General features: G+C 42.0%; 1 protein-coding gene across 4 annotated transcripts in view; it reads left to right on the forward strand.

Annotated features, from left to right (window-relative positions):
- The first annotated feature begins 1782 nt into the window (after positions 1–1782).
- Positions 1783–17846, forward strand: part of RAMP3 (receptor activity modifying protein 3) — a 49942-nt gene continuing 33878 nt past the window's right edge. The window contains exon 1 of one of the 4 annotated variants that reach the window (XM_065052133.1): positions 1783–2068. In XM_065052133.1, coding sequence (XP_064908205.1) covers positions 2017–2068 — 52 coding nt within the window. In that variant the 5' untranslated portion in view covers positions 1783–2016. Of the gene's footprint in view, positions 2069–2106; positions 2246–4946; positions 5010–17846 lie in introns of those variants that run through there. The other 3 variants (XM_065052132.1, XM_065052134.1, XM_065052135.1) reach the window with 3 other exon arrangements.

Here is a 17846-nt window from a genome sequence, read left to right on the forward strand (position 1 = left end):
TATAACACTCTAGATTAGTGCATTTACCTATAAATTTTAGCTATCATTCTTCCTCAAAGACACTGTTTGCACTCTCATACTTCCTGCTGCAAGCATAAAACGGGAAATGCTTTCTGGATCTTGATAGCTGGAAGCAGTAACATTTACTTAAAATTTGCCAGTTTCTCATCTGAAAGAGATACATCTTCTGTGTTTGTTTTAAAAGAAAAATTGTCAGCATTATCTCCATATCTTACATGACAAAAATGTTGCCTATATACTGTATATTGCATAAATATTAATATATAATATTGCATGTAGAGCACAATTACGTCCTAACCCACCTGAAGATCAGTCCAAATTCTTGAAAGTACTAATTGTAACTTCAGATATTGCCAATAACAGATTTTATGAGGAAAATCAAATGTCTTACTGTTAGGAAGGATGCTATAGCAAGTCTGTGGTGTATGTGTCTTCACACTTGTCACTTCACTAGTTCCTTCTGGCAGGGGCAGCTTGCAAGAGCTCTTTACAAAGCAGAAGTGGTAGCCCCTCTGCTGAAAGATAATCTCCCTGAGCTATGGTTTATTTATGGTGTATGTTATTTTACAAGATTTGCTTTCAGCTAAGAGGAAAAAGTGGCACACAAATGACAGGAGGTTCATTCTGACACACTCAAATGTCTGCAGAGCTATTTTAACTCTGTGGATTCCCAGCCTTCTCTGTGGTTTCCCAAGTTTTCCATTTCCTTCAGCCTAAGTAACAGCATAAATCAGACAGTTTGTATATTGAGCAGTTTGCTGTTGGAAGCATGTGCAATGTGTAATGCTGCTGCTGTGTTGGGCTCCCTCTCCCCAAAAGTGTTGGAAAGCACCTTGCTGTGCCAGTGTATGAAGTCAATGGGAACAACCTGACTGATAAATAAATGTCCACTTTGTTCTTGTGTATGACATAAAAGTATTTTTGAAATTTAAAGTTTTATGGTACATTTGACCTTTAGCAATGACAGTGATTTAATGTTCTGCTGAAAGGCAGTTCCTGAGGTGGAGTGTCTATGTAGCTAGATATGCACTCTGGCTCTTTATTAATAAGCAGTACAATTATTTTTAGTTGAGAAAAGGCTTCTTTAGCAGCTTCTCAGTTGGGTGTTTCTTGCTGGAGATGCTAATTTCCTAGAGAGAGAGCGCTCCAGAACACATCCTTTTAAATATTGATGAAAATGAGGAGCTGTACCACTCTCTGAACAGCACCATGCAGAGATGAAATGGCGACATAACAATACATTAAGCATTTTATTAGGGCTCCTGGATGTTCTGCTCTGGTGCTGTGTAGGACTGGGCTAGCTCGCTGCCCATGTTCAGCTATAAATATTAAGCATGCTAAAATCACAGAATGTTAGGGATTGGAAAGGACTTTGAAAGATCATCCAGTCCAATCTCCCTGCCGGAGCAGGAACACAAAAGGGCTGCAAGGTGAGTTAATGTACGTGGCCCTCCAGCCCCTCATGCCTTCACCCCTACTGACAGGGAGTCGTGGCAGGAGAACAGAGGCTGCTAGGCTTATCTGGCTCCCAGGGCAGGGGGCAAAAGGTCCCTAAACCCCTCAGACACTTGGGACCAGATCCTTCCCCGTGGGGGAGAGGGTCCTTCCTCCTCAAACACCCACCCAGCGTCTTGGTGTGGGAAAGGTATCCGTCTCGCTGCGGATTTTGGAGGGCCGGGCTGTCACTCACACGTGCACACTTCCCGCTCACACACTCCCCTCCCCCGCGGCAGCCGCCCCTCCCCGGTGCAGCCTCCCGCAGCCCGCCCGCCCGCAGGGTCCACCCCCCCCCCCGGCGCTGGCAGCAGCCCGGGGGCGGGGGAGCTGCTCCCCTCCTCCGCCGCCGCCGCCCGGGGCTGGACGCGGAGCCATGGAAGAGGAGCCTCCTCGTTGGAGGGGCTGAGGCGGGTTTGGGTTTCGTGTGATTGCGGACTGGCTGCCCCATGCGGGCTCCGTCCCCCGCCACCACTCGCCGCCGCTGCTGCCCGCGTCGGGATGGAGGCGCCTGGCTACCGCCGGCGGCAGCTCCCCGTTCTGCTGCTGTGTGGTAAGTGTGGCGGGGCTGGCCGGGCAGCGTTCGGCGGGGCTCGCCGCTACCGCCCTAGGACGCCAGCAGCTGACGGGTTGGAGGCGGCGGGGACCGGCCGAACATCCTCGGGGCATGTGCGCGGCCCCCCACGGCAGCGGTTTCTGCGAGGGCACGGGAGTGAAGTTCAGGAGACGTGTGAGCTTCCCCCCATCCCTTTGCAAGAGCATCCCTTGGGGAGGGGGGTTTTCTCGGCGGGGCAGGGCTGGGGAGCGGGCAGGCAGGGCCTTGCGGGTGCGTTTAGCCGCGCCGAGGGGGCTGCTCGCTCCGCAGGGCTGTGGGTCCCGTGCAGAGCGGGACCGCTCCGGAAGCGCGGACCGGGCGGCGGGGCCGAGCGCAGCATCTGCGCCGCTGGTCCAGCCGAGCTCCCCTCCTGTCGCCCCTCAACCACCGCCGGGGGGGAGCCCCGAAACACGGCACAGGGCGCGCAGCCCCCCCACGAACAACGATTTCACCGGCTGCCAGCGCTGGTCAGGCATCCCGGATCCCAAATCCGTTTCTGGGGTGGCGGGTTTGGCTGTTGGGGAAGGTTTTCTGCCGCAGGCGAGGAGTTGATTGAAGTTAGAGTGGTGGAGTTACAAACAAGCAGTTATAAAAGTACAGATATTCTTCAAATCTTTCACTTTATAGAACACTGTACTGCTAGAAAAACTGATTTTGCTTGTCAGGTAGCTTGTTTTAGGAGTCTCTGATTTAACGTGTTGCTGTCAGGTCAAAAGTTACTGGGAGGAGTCAGTTCTGATCTTCACTCAACAATAAACCCAGAGATGTGGTTAATTCCCCACGAGTCACAACTACGGGAAAGAAAATCAGGCGTCTTATGTTTAGAAGGTTTATCTGAGGACTTTATAAGTTTGTTTGCTAACTTTATGCTCCTTCCCTTTACAAAGCTGGTAAAACTGGACTATGAAAAGACCCACAATTAAATGGATAGTTATATTGACAGTGGTCAGTAGCATTGTCTTTTGTCATAAGAATGACGTGTCAAATGCATAAATTTTCTCATTCTCTATGGCTTGAGGTCTGCTAAAATCTTACCTTAATCACTCAGATTTTTTTGTTATTTCCCAGCTGAAAAGGATCAGAAAAATGACCAACACCTGTCTTGACATGTGAAAGATTTATGCAGTCTTGAACTTAGGTAACCAGGGAGTAATCTTTTTGTATGGGGAGACATCCTGACATTATTGTGACTTTTATAAAGCTGGAGGTTTATTTTGAGAGAATGAGTGATGTGAGGGATAATGTCTCTGTAGCTCAGAAAGCTACAGCAACACATTTTTCACTGGAGAGATATGGGTAGATCAATTGTGCTAGGCATTTTTGACTGCTACTTGCTTTCTTAATAGAATAACACCAGAAAATGATTTTAAGGATATCTGTTAACTGGTAATGCATTACTTTTGCTTGGAATGGGAAAGGATAGATATCATCAAGAACTAATGAAATGAGGCTTGGTTTCCTAGTAGAAAAGCCCTCAAAGTTTTATGATGTGAAATTGAGGTTTTTAATAAGGAAAGCCTTAAGTGGTAGAAGACTGAAGTTCTTCTTTGAGTAATACAAATGCACTTTTAATATCAGTTATTTCAGAAAGATTTTTACTTGAATTGAATGTGCTTTCTCCTTTTTTCCTGATGGCTTCTTTTGATTAACTAGAGACATGTGACCTCTCTCATTAAGATAAAACTTGGCAGGATTCCTCAGGGTTAGCTCTCACTGAATCTAGTGTTGTCCGGTGCTGACTGGGTGGGGAGTGGGACCATACTGCTTTTACCTCAGACCAGCACTTTCTGCCTATCTTTCTGTATAGGGCTCCTGAAACATTATTGCTATGTAGAACCATCTGCTATGTTGTCCCTCCCTAGCGAGGATGGCAAAAAAGGCAATGTATTCGCTTGCTGGAAACTCAGTGTTTACAGGAGAAGCTGGATTTGTGTGGGGAGGGCTGTATGTGTGTACTGGGGGGAAAGGAATGTATGAACTGCATGCGGTACCTGGTACGCAGGGATGTCGTCACTGCTGTTTCCCCTGTGAAGTGCTGATAACCTCCAGAATGGGGTGAGATGCTAAGCTAGAAACACTAGCTGTCAGGTGAAATACTCTACTTTGCTTAGCAGAGCTGTAGATACTTAGAAGATATCTACTTACTGCAAGATCTAAGTGCCTTCAGAAATTATGACGTATTTACAATAATACTAGGTTCTTTTATTCCACTTCTATGTATGGAAGCTGAGGCAAGAGTAAACTTAAGGGCTTCACCAAGACTTTTAGCAGACCAAGTATGGTTTTTTTACCCAAGTAGTTGCTGTTTCAGCATCCCTGACCAAACATTTACTCCTTCATCCTTTACAGAATGTCTGCATTTCAGTGTTGCTTTTTGTATATGAGTTGAAAGATGCTACTAGAGTAAAGCTGGATATTTTTTAAAATTTTAGAGGAGTCTTTCGCAGTATGTATACCCATAGAGAGAGAGATGGTGTGATTCTCATTTGTTCTTAGTTGTTCCCATTTCGTGATCCTGTTTCACAGTGGTTGGAAAAGCTTAGCATTTTGGCGAAAGGTGAGCAACTGGACTCCCGTTCTTATTTTTTATTTTAAAGACCGTATATTATCCTGGCAACAATCATGAAAAAGTTATGTATTGAAGCCTGGATTCTCTAAGGTCCCCAGCTCCCCTTGGTGAAACGTGGTGTCCATAACTCCTGGGGAGTCTAGACTCTAATGAGGAAAAGAAACCATATGGGAAACATTTTTATTGATTTAAAGTTTGAAATCCAAATAAAAAGGTTTTTTTTTTTCCCCTCTTATTTTCGTATGAATGTATCATGCTGTTCTGCAGCTGCAGAGGGTGGAATGAAGAAAGGAAAAACCATTGTGTGAGTCCTGAATTCAATAGACCCAGGTGGGTGTGCGTGTAAAACAAATAAACCTTTGCAAGGCAGAACATCTGATTTTGAGTCAGACCACAGAGTTTTAACAAAAACACATCTCAACAAGAACGATGCTTTGTTTTCCACAAACAAGATTTTTCAATGCCAGACAAACAGGACAATTAGCAGACACCATTAAAAAAAAAAAAAGGCAAAGCACCAAGTATAAATGCGACCTCTATTCCGACTTGCTGTTTGATCCAGACATCCTTCCCACCATCCTTCACCCTTTCTGTGCTTCCTGATCCCTTTCTTGGGACAGTGTTTGCCTTTTCCCTGGGGTGTGCACCGACAAGCATGAGACAGGTTAATATTCTGTGCACTTAACAGGACAAACTGCCTTATGTTGAGTTCAGTTGTTTGTGGTGTATGTGAGCAGACTGCAGGTGGTAGCACAGAGCATCAAATGCCATCTCCAGCTGGCTTGGTTCCAGCAGATAGGAGGAATGGCACTCGGTGTTTGAAGGTAACTCTGGATTGAAGGTGTGAAGGAAGAAAATAGCCTTTCTGAACCTGGTTTGCACCAATGAGACCCAGTCCTGGAAAGCATTTAGCTAGTAAACTCTTGCTCTTAAATTAAGGAAGGTTTTCCTATCTACGTAGTAGTTAAGGTTTTTAAATGCCTTTGAGGTCTGAAGCCTTAGCTTTTAGGTTTGTTTCAGCCAAACATGTGAAACAAAGCGTCACAGGCTGTTAACTGGAGCTAGAAATATATATTGAGATAGACAAGTACTGCTATAGGTAGAGAATGCAAACCATGAGATTTTAGGGAAAGGGTCTTGAGCATAGCTGGGTCAGCTCAAGGGCAATTTTGCCCATTAAGTTGTATTTAAACATTTCAGCACCGGTGATTTTTGTACAGTTTGTTTTAGTTTCTCCCACCTCTCTACTTAAAATAAAAATGATTCATGCCTTGTATTGGAGGCAAACAAATGAAATTGCAGTTTCTCCTACCAAGGAAATAAATACAGTGATGGCGTCCGTTACAAAACAACATTTGCTACCATCTGTGTCTTTCCTATTGAAATTATTACTTGTCAGAGATCTATGAAGTAAACAAACTCTGTTCTCATTTAGGGCTTGTAAAGAGATGAATTTTCACAAACTTAATGAAACCTGTTCTAATTCACACCTTTTTATTTTAGTGAAAGCTGTTGCATGAGCCATCTTATTTCAGAATAGAAGTATTATTTTGTGTTTTATGAAAACATCCTGTTTTTTTTTTCTTTTTTTTTTTTTTTTTCTTAAATAAGAGTCTCTTCACAGCCAGGCTTGCATTGAGATAAACTGTAAAATAGAAATACAAAAAGTGACATTATTTTAATGTGACTGTATATATCATAGAATAATTTCAGTTGGAAGAGAACCTTAAGATCATCGAGTCCAACCATAACCTAAATCTAGCACAATCATGCTCCTAAGAGCCTCATATATATATGACTTTTAAACACCTCTAAGAGTGTCTTCATCCCAAGAATTTTAATTAAAGTAGGTTCTAACTCGTCTTTTTCTTACCTTTCTGGTAGGGCAATACAGAACATGTAGAATATGCATTATAACACTGGAGGGGTGTTTGATCCTATACTGGTCTGCTGAAGATTTTGGCTGTTGCATTCTGAGTTTTTTTAAGCAATATGCCTTAGACATATTTGGGTTTTCTTTTCCTTCCAGCTACTTCAAAGATTATAATGCAATGAATGATAAAAAATATTTTCAAATAAATAAAAATTGTTGGCAGAAGTAATCTAAAATAAACACCTCATATAGGAAGTGGGGGATTCTCCATCACTTGCAGTCTCAAAGTCTACACTGGAGATGTTTATGGAAGAATATCCTGTCATTTGAGTAGATGTTATTGGTTTGGTGCAGAAATTATTGGAAGACTTTGTTTATCTTGTGTTACAAAAGTAGTAGATCTGGATGCTCTGAGGGGTTCCTTCTGGCTTTGGAGCTTTTAAAATAAAGATGTTTGTGAGGAAAAGAATTGTTGATGCATTTGCAAAATGAGAGGGAGGGAAGTCCTCATTCTTCCCTACTTCCCTTTCTACTGAATTCTTGCCTGACTCAAAAATCCTGAGTAGGATTTTCCTCAGACTTCAGGGTGAAAAAAAAGTTTACCTCAGCGTGGGAACAAAACCATGGAAAATGTCAGCTCAAGAACATCTCAGTGACTGTGAAAGCAGTCAGATTTAGACAGAGTGTTTTGCAGCTTCACTGATGGTGTTTGAGTTTAACAAACCCTTGTGTTCTATGGATCAGTAGAGAATAACTAATATTCATCAGATTATGTCTACAGTTACATTTTAATTCCTCTTTTTTGGGCTGAAAGATCTGAATATGCAATGAAGTGGCTGGAGGTGTATGGAGTGCTCTTTTCTTTAAGCTGGGGTGAGTTAAAGCACATAATTTATTCCTCAGGTCATCAGTAAAGAGTTATAAAGAGGTTCCCATAGCAATGCAGGAAAGTTGGTTTTATGCAAAACTAAGCAGTCAGCTCTAATGCCACTATTAAAGTCCTGGTTACAAAAGAGAACTGTTAGCTGAGGAGTGTTAGCCACACAATAATAGCAAGACATGAATTTGTTTGCAGCTGGCTTTATGCAGATGTTTATTTGTCTAACCCCCAAAAGGAGCTTTTGCTTTATTCTCAAGGTATTGAAGGCATTTTTATTATAGATAGGGTAAAAAACTTGGGGAAAAAAACCCTGCAAAGAGGGTTTGGATAGTTACCACAATAGGGTGGCTGTGCAGCAGGGGACTTGAGGCCGCACATCAACCATCCCAGGCCTCAAAAATGTGAAGGTCTGAAGATCTTCTTAGGAGCCTGCTCTTCAGGGTTGGTAATTTTTACTGTTTCAAGCTGGTTCCACAAATAGTGATGCATGATTTCTTTTGTGCACTAGCAATACTCTTATCTCAAAAATAAATAGGGTTTCATATTTTTCCATCCGGTGTTTACTTTTTATGTTTTTCCATACTTGTTAACTGGCACATTCTTTGTTTTCTCATGTAAATGTGAGCACTGCTGATCTGTTGTTGCTGAAATGTGTTTTTGGTCTTGGCCTGGTTGAAAAAACAAGGTCATACATATTACCCTCTCTTTAAATTTTCGTAATAAAATATTGACGTGAAAGAAAAACAGGACAGAGATTATTAATGGCTGTAAAGAAAACTTCAATTTAAAGGTTTTACTGTCTTGTAATATTATAGAATCATAGAATCATTTCAGTTGGAATAGGCTGTCAAGATTACAGAGTTCAACCATAACCTAACTAGCACTAAACCATGTCCCTAAGAACCTCATCTAAACACCTTCTAAACACCTCCAGGGATGGTGACTCCACCACTTCCCTGGACAGCCTGTTCTAATACCTGACAACACTTTCCATGAAGAATTTTTTCTTAATATCCAATATTAACCTCCCCTGGCACAAGTTGAGGCCATTTCCTCTTGTCCTATCACTTGCTACCTGGAAGAAGAGACCAACACCCTCCATGCTACAACCTCCTTTCAGGGAATTGCAGAGAGCGATAAGGTCTCCCCTCAGCCTTCTCCCCTCCAGGCTAAACAGCCCCAGCTCCTTCAACTGCTCCTCGTAAGACTTGTGCTGCTGGTCCCTCACCAGCTTCATTGCTCTCCTCTGTACTCTCTCTAGTACCTAATGCCTTTCTTATGATGAGGAGCCCAAAACTGAACGCAGGATTCAAGTTGTGGCCTCACCAGCACTGAGTACAGTGGTATGATCACTTCTCTAGTCCTGCTGGCCACACTATTGCTGATACAAGCCAGGATGCTCTTGGCCTCTTTGGTCACCTGGGCACACTGCTGGCTTATATTCAGCCACCTGTCAGTTAACACGCCCAGATCCTTTTCCCCCAGGCAGATTTCCAGCCACTTTTCCCCAAGCCTGTAGTGCTGCCTGGGGTTGTTATGACTCAAGTGCAGGACCCAGCACTTGTCCTTGTTAAACCTCATGCAATTAGCCTCAGCCCAACTATCCAGCCACCCCAGATCCCTCTGTAGAGCCTTCCTACCCTCCAGCAGATCAACACTCCCACCCAATTTGGTGTCATCTGCAAATTTACTAAGGGTGCACTCAATCCCCTCATCCAGATAATTGATAAAGAGATTAAACAGAACTGAGCCCTGGAGAACTCCGCTCATGACCAGCCACCAACTGGCTCTGTTCACCACAACTCTTTGGACCTGGCCCTCCAGCCAGTTCTTTATCCATCGCAGAGTTCACCCATCCAGGCCATGAGCTGCCAGTTTCTCCAGGAGAATGCTGTGGGATATGGTGTCGAAGGCTTTACTGAAGTCTAAGTACACAACATCCACAGCCTTTCCCTCATCTATTAGGTGGGTCGCCTTGTCATAGAAGGAGATCAGGTTGGTAAAGCAGGACCTGGCTTTCATAAAGCAATGTTGACTGGGCCTGATTTCATGGTTCTTTTGTATGTGCTGTGTGCTGTCACTCAGGATGATCTGTTCCATGACCTTCCCTGGCACCGAGGTTATGTATACCTTTGTTTCTGTAAGTTGTTTTATGAAATGCTTACTAGTAAGTGCTTTTCTTCTGTTACTCAGGAGTGATTGCAGTCAATTTACAAGACAGTGTTAATGTATGAAGACTGTAGATGGTGGACAGAAGGAAGAAATTTAAACCTTTCACTCTTGTATCTTCTTACTCCTTTAAGTGGCACATGCTATTTGAAAAACAAAGCAGAAGAACTGTGTTAAGAAATATTAAGCGAAAAAAGATACAGAAAGTGTGAACTGAGAAGCACTGGGTTATACCTGAGCAGCCCGAGGGGCCCTGCTATGCTTGCTAGGCATTGTGCCATGAGAGAGGGTACCTGGGAGTTTGTGCTCCTCTGGGGTTTAGTTCTGCTACTCAGGTCCGCTGAGAGTTACGATTTACTCCAGGATTGGCATAAATAATGCCAATCTGCTGTTGTGCAATGTTTTCTGAATGGGTATCCATCCAGGGAAAATTACAATGCGCAGGTATCATGCAGGATGCTATTGTGAAGAGCCATGCACACCTGCTATAAGCAGGTACATATATAGCAGTATAAGCAGACATGCAGAGCTCTGAGATTTTGTTAGTGTTTTATTGTTCTCGTGAGTTCTTCATGGCAAAATACCATTTTAAATAATCTGTGATTGTATAGTTGAGCATCCAGAGCTCTGGAGCACCGGTAGGCAAGCTGGGCTACTGAAGGAAAACAACTCACGTTTGGTCCAGCCAGCTTACTATTTTATGGTACATATAGAGTTTGCTGAAGGCATGACTCCATTGACATTATGTTGATATAATGACTTGACACACTATGTAACGTCACTAGGAATCTGCGAGAGAAGTACACGTAGCATGAAGGTGGATGTGCAGGTTGGGGATTTTTGCTGTCTGGTCAAAAAAGGAAGAAAATTATTAGGCTTTTTATGAGGGCAGTATCTTGATTAAAATATTCTACCTGTCAAGGGAAGAAAAAACTTAATGTCTAATGTCTTCAAGTATCCCATGGTTTTAAACACTTCCTCAGGAGAGAGTGTGCCGTGACCCTTGTCTACGAAACCTTCAAAGGTCATTTCCCCTTCCCAAGATTATGTAAAGAAAAAAAAAAAGAAAAAAAAAAGTTTGGTTGGCTTTTCTTTCAGGCTACTCAACAAAAGCAGATTAGAGTCTTTATTTGCCTTGAGGGACAGGTTTTTTTAGGCTCATTCACAGGTGCATAGGTACTTTAACGTCAGTATAGTGCTGACCTCCTGTTTCCTTATTATAGGGAAAGCTTATGTCACATTACATTTTCTTTTGTGTTTTCCTGCCTTTTACACTAATGTCAGGCAGCTGGGTTACAATAATGAGCACCCATTAGATCAAACCTGTGCTTCCAGGTGATCAGGTGATACAGTGTCAGACTGAGGTCCTGGATGTGGATGATGGACTTCGGTGGCGACCACAGTTTGCATGCAGACTTGGCAGTGTGTGTCTCTACACAGTGATTGCAAGTTGTTTGGCCTTTTGGGGGGAATAAATCTCAACTATGCTGCCTCATTTGTTGATGTAACTTTCCTATGACTTACAGAGCAGAAACATTTTGCGTTCATCTTTTAGGCAGAGAGAAATTGTCATGTTCTTCAGTTGCTTTGGTAACATTTTCTGAGAGAAGGAGGTAGTGGTGAGACAGAGGTCCTGGCACAGGACCACTTCTGCAATCACACTGTACTTGGCATGAAGTTGGTTTCTGCTTGTGACTTTGATGTAAAACGGAGACTGCAGGAGCAGTACATCACTAGGCTATAATGAACCTGAAGAAGTGCAGATGTTTAAGGGGTGAAGAAAAGATTTTCACCTCCTCTAGCTAGAAGCTTACATATCTGTAATAATAAATTATTAAGAGCTATGCTCTGCTTGGTTTAGAGATTGTACATCTGTATGACAACCACAGTATCCTATGACCCGGAAGAGCACATTTCACAGGCAGAAATGACAATGAGGAGCATGAAGCGTTTGGAAAGCCTGTAGATAAATCCCAAATAGCAATCTTTTCCTGACGTCCTAGGGAACAGACACAGAAGTGAATTCAGCCAGAGATGGTTTGGGTTTGTTAGGAAAGCTGTTCTGCTTGTCTCTTGTGGCTGTAGACAGCAGCACTTCCTGAGGAACGTAGCCCTCTGGAACTCTCTTCCAGCCACCTTAAATCAGATTATGGTCCTGGCATTGTTTTTGAGTGTCATCTTTAAACACTTGCTAATGCCACAACTTTCTACTCTAGAAACAAAGGGACTTCTCCTATTAATCTCCACTTTTACTCTCTGGAAGGATCTTGTGTTGGGATTTCTTTCAAGAAATGCATTTGTCTATATCACTCTTCTAAAAGAGTGTGAAGAGAGTTTACTTCAAGCAACTGATTCTACTGTTGGAATATTTAGTTCATCCACTGTCTGAAAGTCAGTGGCTGTAGAAAATACAATTTTATACTTTAGTTAAGAGTGTTTAATCAAAACCACAATGGGATAGAAAAGAGGTGAAGAAAACATTATGTGGCATTTTGGGTTGTTGTGCAACTTCTATTACAATACAGATCTTAGTGTTTGGTTGATTGCTAAGTAATCCCCTCCCTAAGTATGTTGTTGAACTGGTATAATAAAGTGAAATATTTATTTAAGAAATAAATTGTTAATGATATACAATAAAGTTTAAAATACTATCTATATTAAAAATACTCCATATATGTACATGTCTTTAAATAAGACATACTGGCTTCAAATAAAGTAGCAGAAAACCCATGCAACACCTCTGGAAGTAGACACAGGCTGTTTAGAAATTGTGAAGTATTATTTGTATGCTGTCAGCAGTGATTTAAGAACTTCACAAAGGAATGTAAAGCATAATCATTTGTGTTCCTGCTCTGAAAAATTCCCAATTGAAGTATGAGTTCAGAATAATCATCACATTTCTTTGCAGTCACTGGAAAGCTGGAGAACTCTGAATGAACATGAAACTGAACAGTTGATGCCCTCAGTAATGCTCCCTGTTGATTTGCACTGATGAAATGAAAAAGCTTAAATTACTTCATTTCATGCTTTTCTTGCTATGCAGGAAGAAGTTTCTAATGTCCAAAATTGTTAACTGTCTGAAATTGCCTTACCAATTCAAAAGCAATAGCATAATGCCCCAAGCTATGATAAAGTACAGCACTGAACTGTGCTTTTAGTGAATGTTACATTCCCATGGCTTACATGCATCTTCCATATAGTTGACACAAGAAAAAAAAAAGTATTAAAAAGATAAAGCATCAAAGCAGGGTATAATGCAAAACTGACTTCTGTGTTATACTAGCTCTCTAGATAACTTCTTGGACCTCAGGACAAATTAATCCAACCTGCCAACACACAGATTCACCTTGCTTCTGCCTCTCCATGTGCTGAGGCACATTTTTTTCTGGGCCGGTTTTGAATGCTGGTGTAACACTTCTTTCAAGTACTATATTTATTGCAAGCTTCTGTTTCTTCCTGGCATCCTTCCTGTGTTTTGTGTTCCTGTCATTGCCTGGCTCTGTGAACTTCAGTTGCCTGATTTCCTCAGCTGCTTTCACACTATGTGAAACTATGTCACTATGTGACATCCTTGCATCCTGTTCTCTCTCGACCCCGTCCTGCTCCTCTTATAAAGAGAAGTGTCCAAGGGACAGTTAGTCACTGAGAACAAAAGATGACCTTCTGAGCCACATATATTGTAGGGAGGGTTATTTAAAGATGGGCAGGTAGGGCTTTAGTTTTTGTACCAATAGCATTATTTTTCCTTTTTGTGCTTTTGCAACAACTTCTAGATTTGAAATAGTATGGTCATTCATATTTGCTTTCTCTCTGAGAGTGGGCCACCTGAGAAGGTATGTTTCATTTCCCCCATAAATATATGCATGCATTTCACTGTGTAGCAGGTAAAGGTATCCAGCTGGACCAGCTTTTGAATCATGTTCATTAGGCCTGGGTGGAAGGCTGCACTCTGCTGGCTGCTTGCTGATGTGCTGTCAGGACTGTCTGTGCATTAACAGTGCCCTGAACTGGGTCCCCCTCACCTCTGTGTATGGGCCTGCGTGCCCTGAGCTACTCCATAAGTAGTCCTGGGTTACTGGCTGTTTTCTTGTGTGTGCTCTATACCTGGCTACTGGGTTGCCCTATCTCCCATCCCATCTCTGGCCGTATCTCCAGCTGCTTCTGCCTGCATTCATCCTCTGCCATGCGGGAGCCATTGATGGAGGCCTGTTTCCTGTCTGTGGCTCTGCCTGCTTGGGGTATAAGCACTGGTGTCACCCCAGCTCATCGCCAGTCATCATAGTTTCCACCCCCCACCCCCTGAATGTGTTTTGGAGTTATTCATAGCACAAGTTTATGCTTTGCCTATGTATATAGCAATTTCATGCTAAATTATCACTTTGATATTTCTGTGGAGGCTTTAACACCCTGGTGTGATTAACTGGAATAAGAACTGGGCTCAAATAAGCCATTTATCATTTAAAAAATAGCCTGGAGGTGCAGGTTTTAGGGCTGTGAAGTAGGCCTTTAAGAGTAGTAAGGATAAGAGCAGTAAGGATCCTTAAGGACAGGCAGCAGAAGGGGGAGGACCAGCCAGCTCCCTAAGGCAGTTGAGCAAGGTGTCAGGTATGGCTGTTGAGAAATACATTGCTTCAAGCTTCCACAGCCCTGTAGGAAGCTATCTGTGTTAAGACTATTTTCGCTGACTTGCAGGTGGTGGCACTGCAAGTGTTCAGCCAAATCTGTTTCAGTAATGTGGTTATCATGTCTGGTAAGTCAATGTGTGTGTCAGCTCCTTAGCAGACTAAGATGGTCAAAATGCAGTGAGTGCTCTTTTATACTACCTGAGGATCAGCCCCTTTTCTCCCAACAGCTGGGATAGCAAACCTTGGGTTTTAGCTGAAAGGACAGAAATGGTAAGTTCTTTCACCTGTTTCTCTTACAGTCAGGACCAGTTTCTGCACTCCCAGCTCCATGGCCATATCCTACCTTGGGCCACCTCTGCCCTTCCTGCCAGCACTGTGCTTGACCTGGAGATAAAAAACTGTGTGCCCTAATGCGATGCAAAATTGGAACAGAGAGATGTACCTTCATGTGCCTTTAAGAAATGCTTGCTGACAGTATTTGGTTGAAATTAGGTATGCAGGGTTTCCAGGGAAAAAGGTGTGTTTGAAATATGTTTGAAGAAACTGCCTTGTCTTGCAGTCTTGTTCAAAGCAGGAGGGCTCAGACCTTGGTAAGACCTTATAGGTTGCCCATAAAGTTTCAGGATTGCTCAGCCTCTGAGTCTGAGGTGTCTTGGCCACATACATTTGACTTGCTCCCATAGCGGCCTTTTAGAGAAGTCTTTGGAAGACAGTCATGTGATGCCTGTGTTAGCTGGTCTTTTGCTTCTGTATTCATACAGACCCTAGTGAAATAAGGCACTTGAGCTTGTTAATGCCCAGGAAGACAGATAATAAAGAAAACCTACCCCAGCTGTAACCAGTGTTTTTCTGCAGTAGGATGCTTCTTGACATGGTGTCAGAGCATAGGTTAAGTTACTTCTATGGAGTTTCTTATGCATTAGATATTCTGAAGTGTTTGTGCATTCCTGTGAGAAAGCCTGTAATGGTACAACTTGAGGTTTACATCAAAGACTGGTGAATTTAATATGATCTTTAATACCACCTATGCAACCGTTAACTTTATTTAACATTTAAATATCTGAAGAAACATTGGTAGACCTCTGTAAGATTGATTTGTTCAGTATTTAAAATCAGATTTTTAAAACAATTGTGGGTAATGAGATTTGATCAGTATGACAAAATGATATTAATAGAGCATTAATCTCTCTCCTATGTTTCCAACAAATCATAGGTGCGTGACTGTGGAGCAGCAGTTGCCATTTCAAACTGTGGTTTTAATTGCTTTCATGGGCTGTGTGTCGAAAGAGTTCTTGCACAGTAACATGCTGCTATCAATAAAACTTCAAATTATGCAGAGAAACAGGTGTTTCTTTAGTGCATAACTTCCAACATAGATCTGATGCCCTGTTTACAAAAGGAGGGTAGAGAGTAGATAGTAAGAGGCTGCAGTGAAGGCTTAGGATCAGATTTTTTTTTTTTTTTTCATATACAAGATTTTGAAGTTGTTAATGAAAAGTTTTATTTTATTTTTTTTCTTGGTTTTCTCATATTCTATTACTTAATCCTATTTTGCTTATCTTCATCTCTTGCTCTGATCCTGAGCTGGTTGGTCCCTTTGCATCTGATTCCACTCATGCTAGGGGCAATCCTACATGTGGCTACGCTGTATAGAGAAAATAAAGCTAAAGGCCATTGCTGTGGCCATTATTAACATGATTTAACCTGTAGGCAGCTGGTACAGTTAAACTGAACCTCCTTTTCCCTCCCTTAAATGTTGGTTCAGGTGGGAGTATATGTCAACTGTCTGTTTTGGAATCACAGCAACATCTTCCAGCGCTTCGACCTACTTTGTTTCTTCTGTGTATCTTCTAATGAGATGAGACGGCATCTGCCTTTCAAGGAATAAGCTGAACATGCCCTTCTTAAAAGAGCTGCTGGAAAGATTATACATTTTGTGTAAAATGTCATGGCCAACAAGCTGTAGTCTCCTGATTAAATCTTTATTATGAGTTGCATATCTGGGAGTAAAGACAGCAAAGAGGGTTGGGGATAGCACGTGCTGGTCTCAATTGTTCCTTCTCTGAAGGTATCTGGATGCTTTTGGTTGAGGATAGGTGAAAAAAATCCTGTGTTACTTTGTTATAAGCAGGTCAGAAAAAGCAAAAAGCACATTTTCCTGTGAGCAGGGGGATTTGTGAGCACAAACCTGTGAGCCTTTATTGGGTATTTGGTTTGTCACAGTGTCCCTGCCTGACACTGGGGTAGTCACTCAGGCTCTTGCCTGTAAAACATGGACGTGTTGTTTTCCTCTTACGGGGTCTCTCTCATGGTAAATCCTGTTTTATTTGCCTCACTGTGATCTCATAAGGATTACTGCAGCAATAGATATGAAGGATCCAGAGATCAGTGGTAGGAATCGATGGAATAAGAGTTGGAGGTGCAGTCTGTGGTCCTCAATGGAAGCATCTAGGGCACCTATGTGCGTCTAGACTGTTTCCTCAGGATGAGTAAGTTTGGCTTCCTCATAAAAAGTGTGCTTTTAATTTGATCTTCTGTTTTCTGCAGTTGATAAGGCACATTTTCAAGTGAGGATTAAAGAAAATCCTACTCAGAGTCTCTAGTATATTTACTAGCATAAAAGCTAATGGCTTGGAAAGATAAGTGCTTTATTTGTGAAAGAGATACAGCCATCAGAGACTGTAGTGGAGTTTTGGCTCTCTGAGTCTAGATGTAACAGATTTCTGCCATTCACAGTTTCAGTACATTCTGGCTCATTAGTAACTAAGAGATTAATGCTTCTCTGGAAGAAAAAAATATGTTCCTTAGAAGGATATAAATTCTTCAGATATATGTACACAACAATTTGCAGTTAAGTCAGTTGAGAGCTTGGCATATCTCAGTGAACACCACAGTCTCGATCCAGATGATTGGGACTGATATTCTGCTACATATATCTTGATTCATTTTACTGGAGTGATGTGTAGGGTATAAAGAAGGAGCAGGAGGCACCCATCTGTGTGAAATTACTAATTTTGTTTCTAATGCAAGATAAAGACTATACAGATTTGTCAGCATTTTTTTTTTTCCAAAAATAATTGAAGCCATATCACTCTTAGCTATATCTGCAAAATCCTAAGTGTGGCTGGAGCTGTGGGAACATAGCAGGCTTCTGTTAATTTAATCCATCTGGATGTACTGCAAGTCATTGATCAGAAGACTCCTTCTAGAATAGTCTGTTTCCATTTAGATGCTTTTCTGAAATACCTGTGTTAGTGTAATGCCTGCTTGAGAAACTTTTGGGTTTTGAACATAATATTTTTTGAAATGTATGACTTCATTGTGCAAAAGGTGGAGATAATGAAAACAGTATTAAATTTCTAAATGAACAGAATACACTTATTTCTAATTCCATGCTTGCTTAATTTTACTAGCAAAAAGGTGTTTGTTTGTTTTTTTTTCCTTATGATGTGCAGTTCACCTACATTTTGAGTGAATTCATTATTGTCTCCAACTTTTTCACCCTCAAGGAGCTAAAAGTAAAAATAACCCTGTCTCTAATCCCTAATGTTGGAAACTACAGGAAAGAGTGGTGTGGACAGACCCATAACAAGTCTGCATGACTCAGCCATTAAAAGGAC

The sequence above is a fragment of the Columba livia genome, chromosome 2, assembly GCF_036013475.1.
Source record: "Columba livia isolate bColLiv1 breed racing homer chromosome 2, bColLiv1.pat.W.v2, whole genome shotgun sequence".
NCBI classification, from domain to species: domain Eukaryota; kingdom Metazoa; phylum Chordata; class Aves; order Columbiformes; family Columbidae; genus Columba; species Columba livia.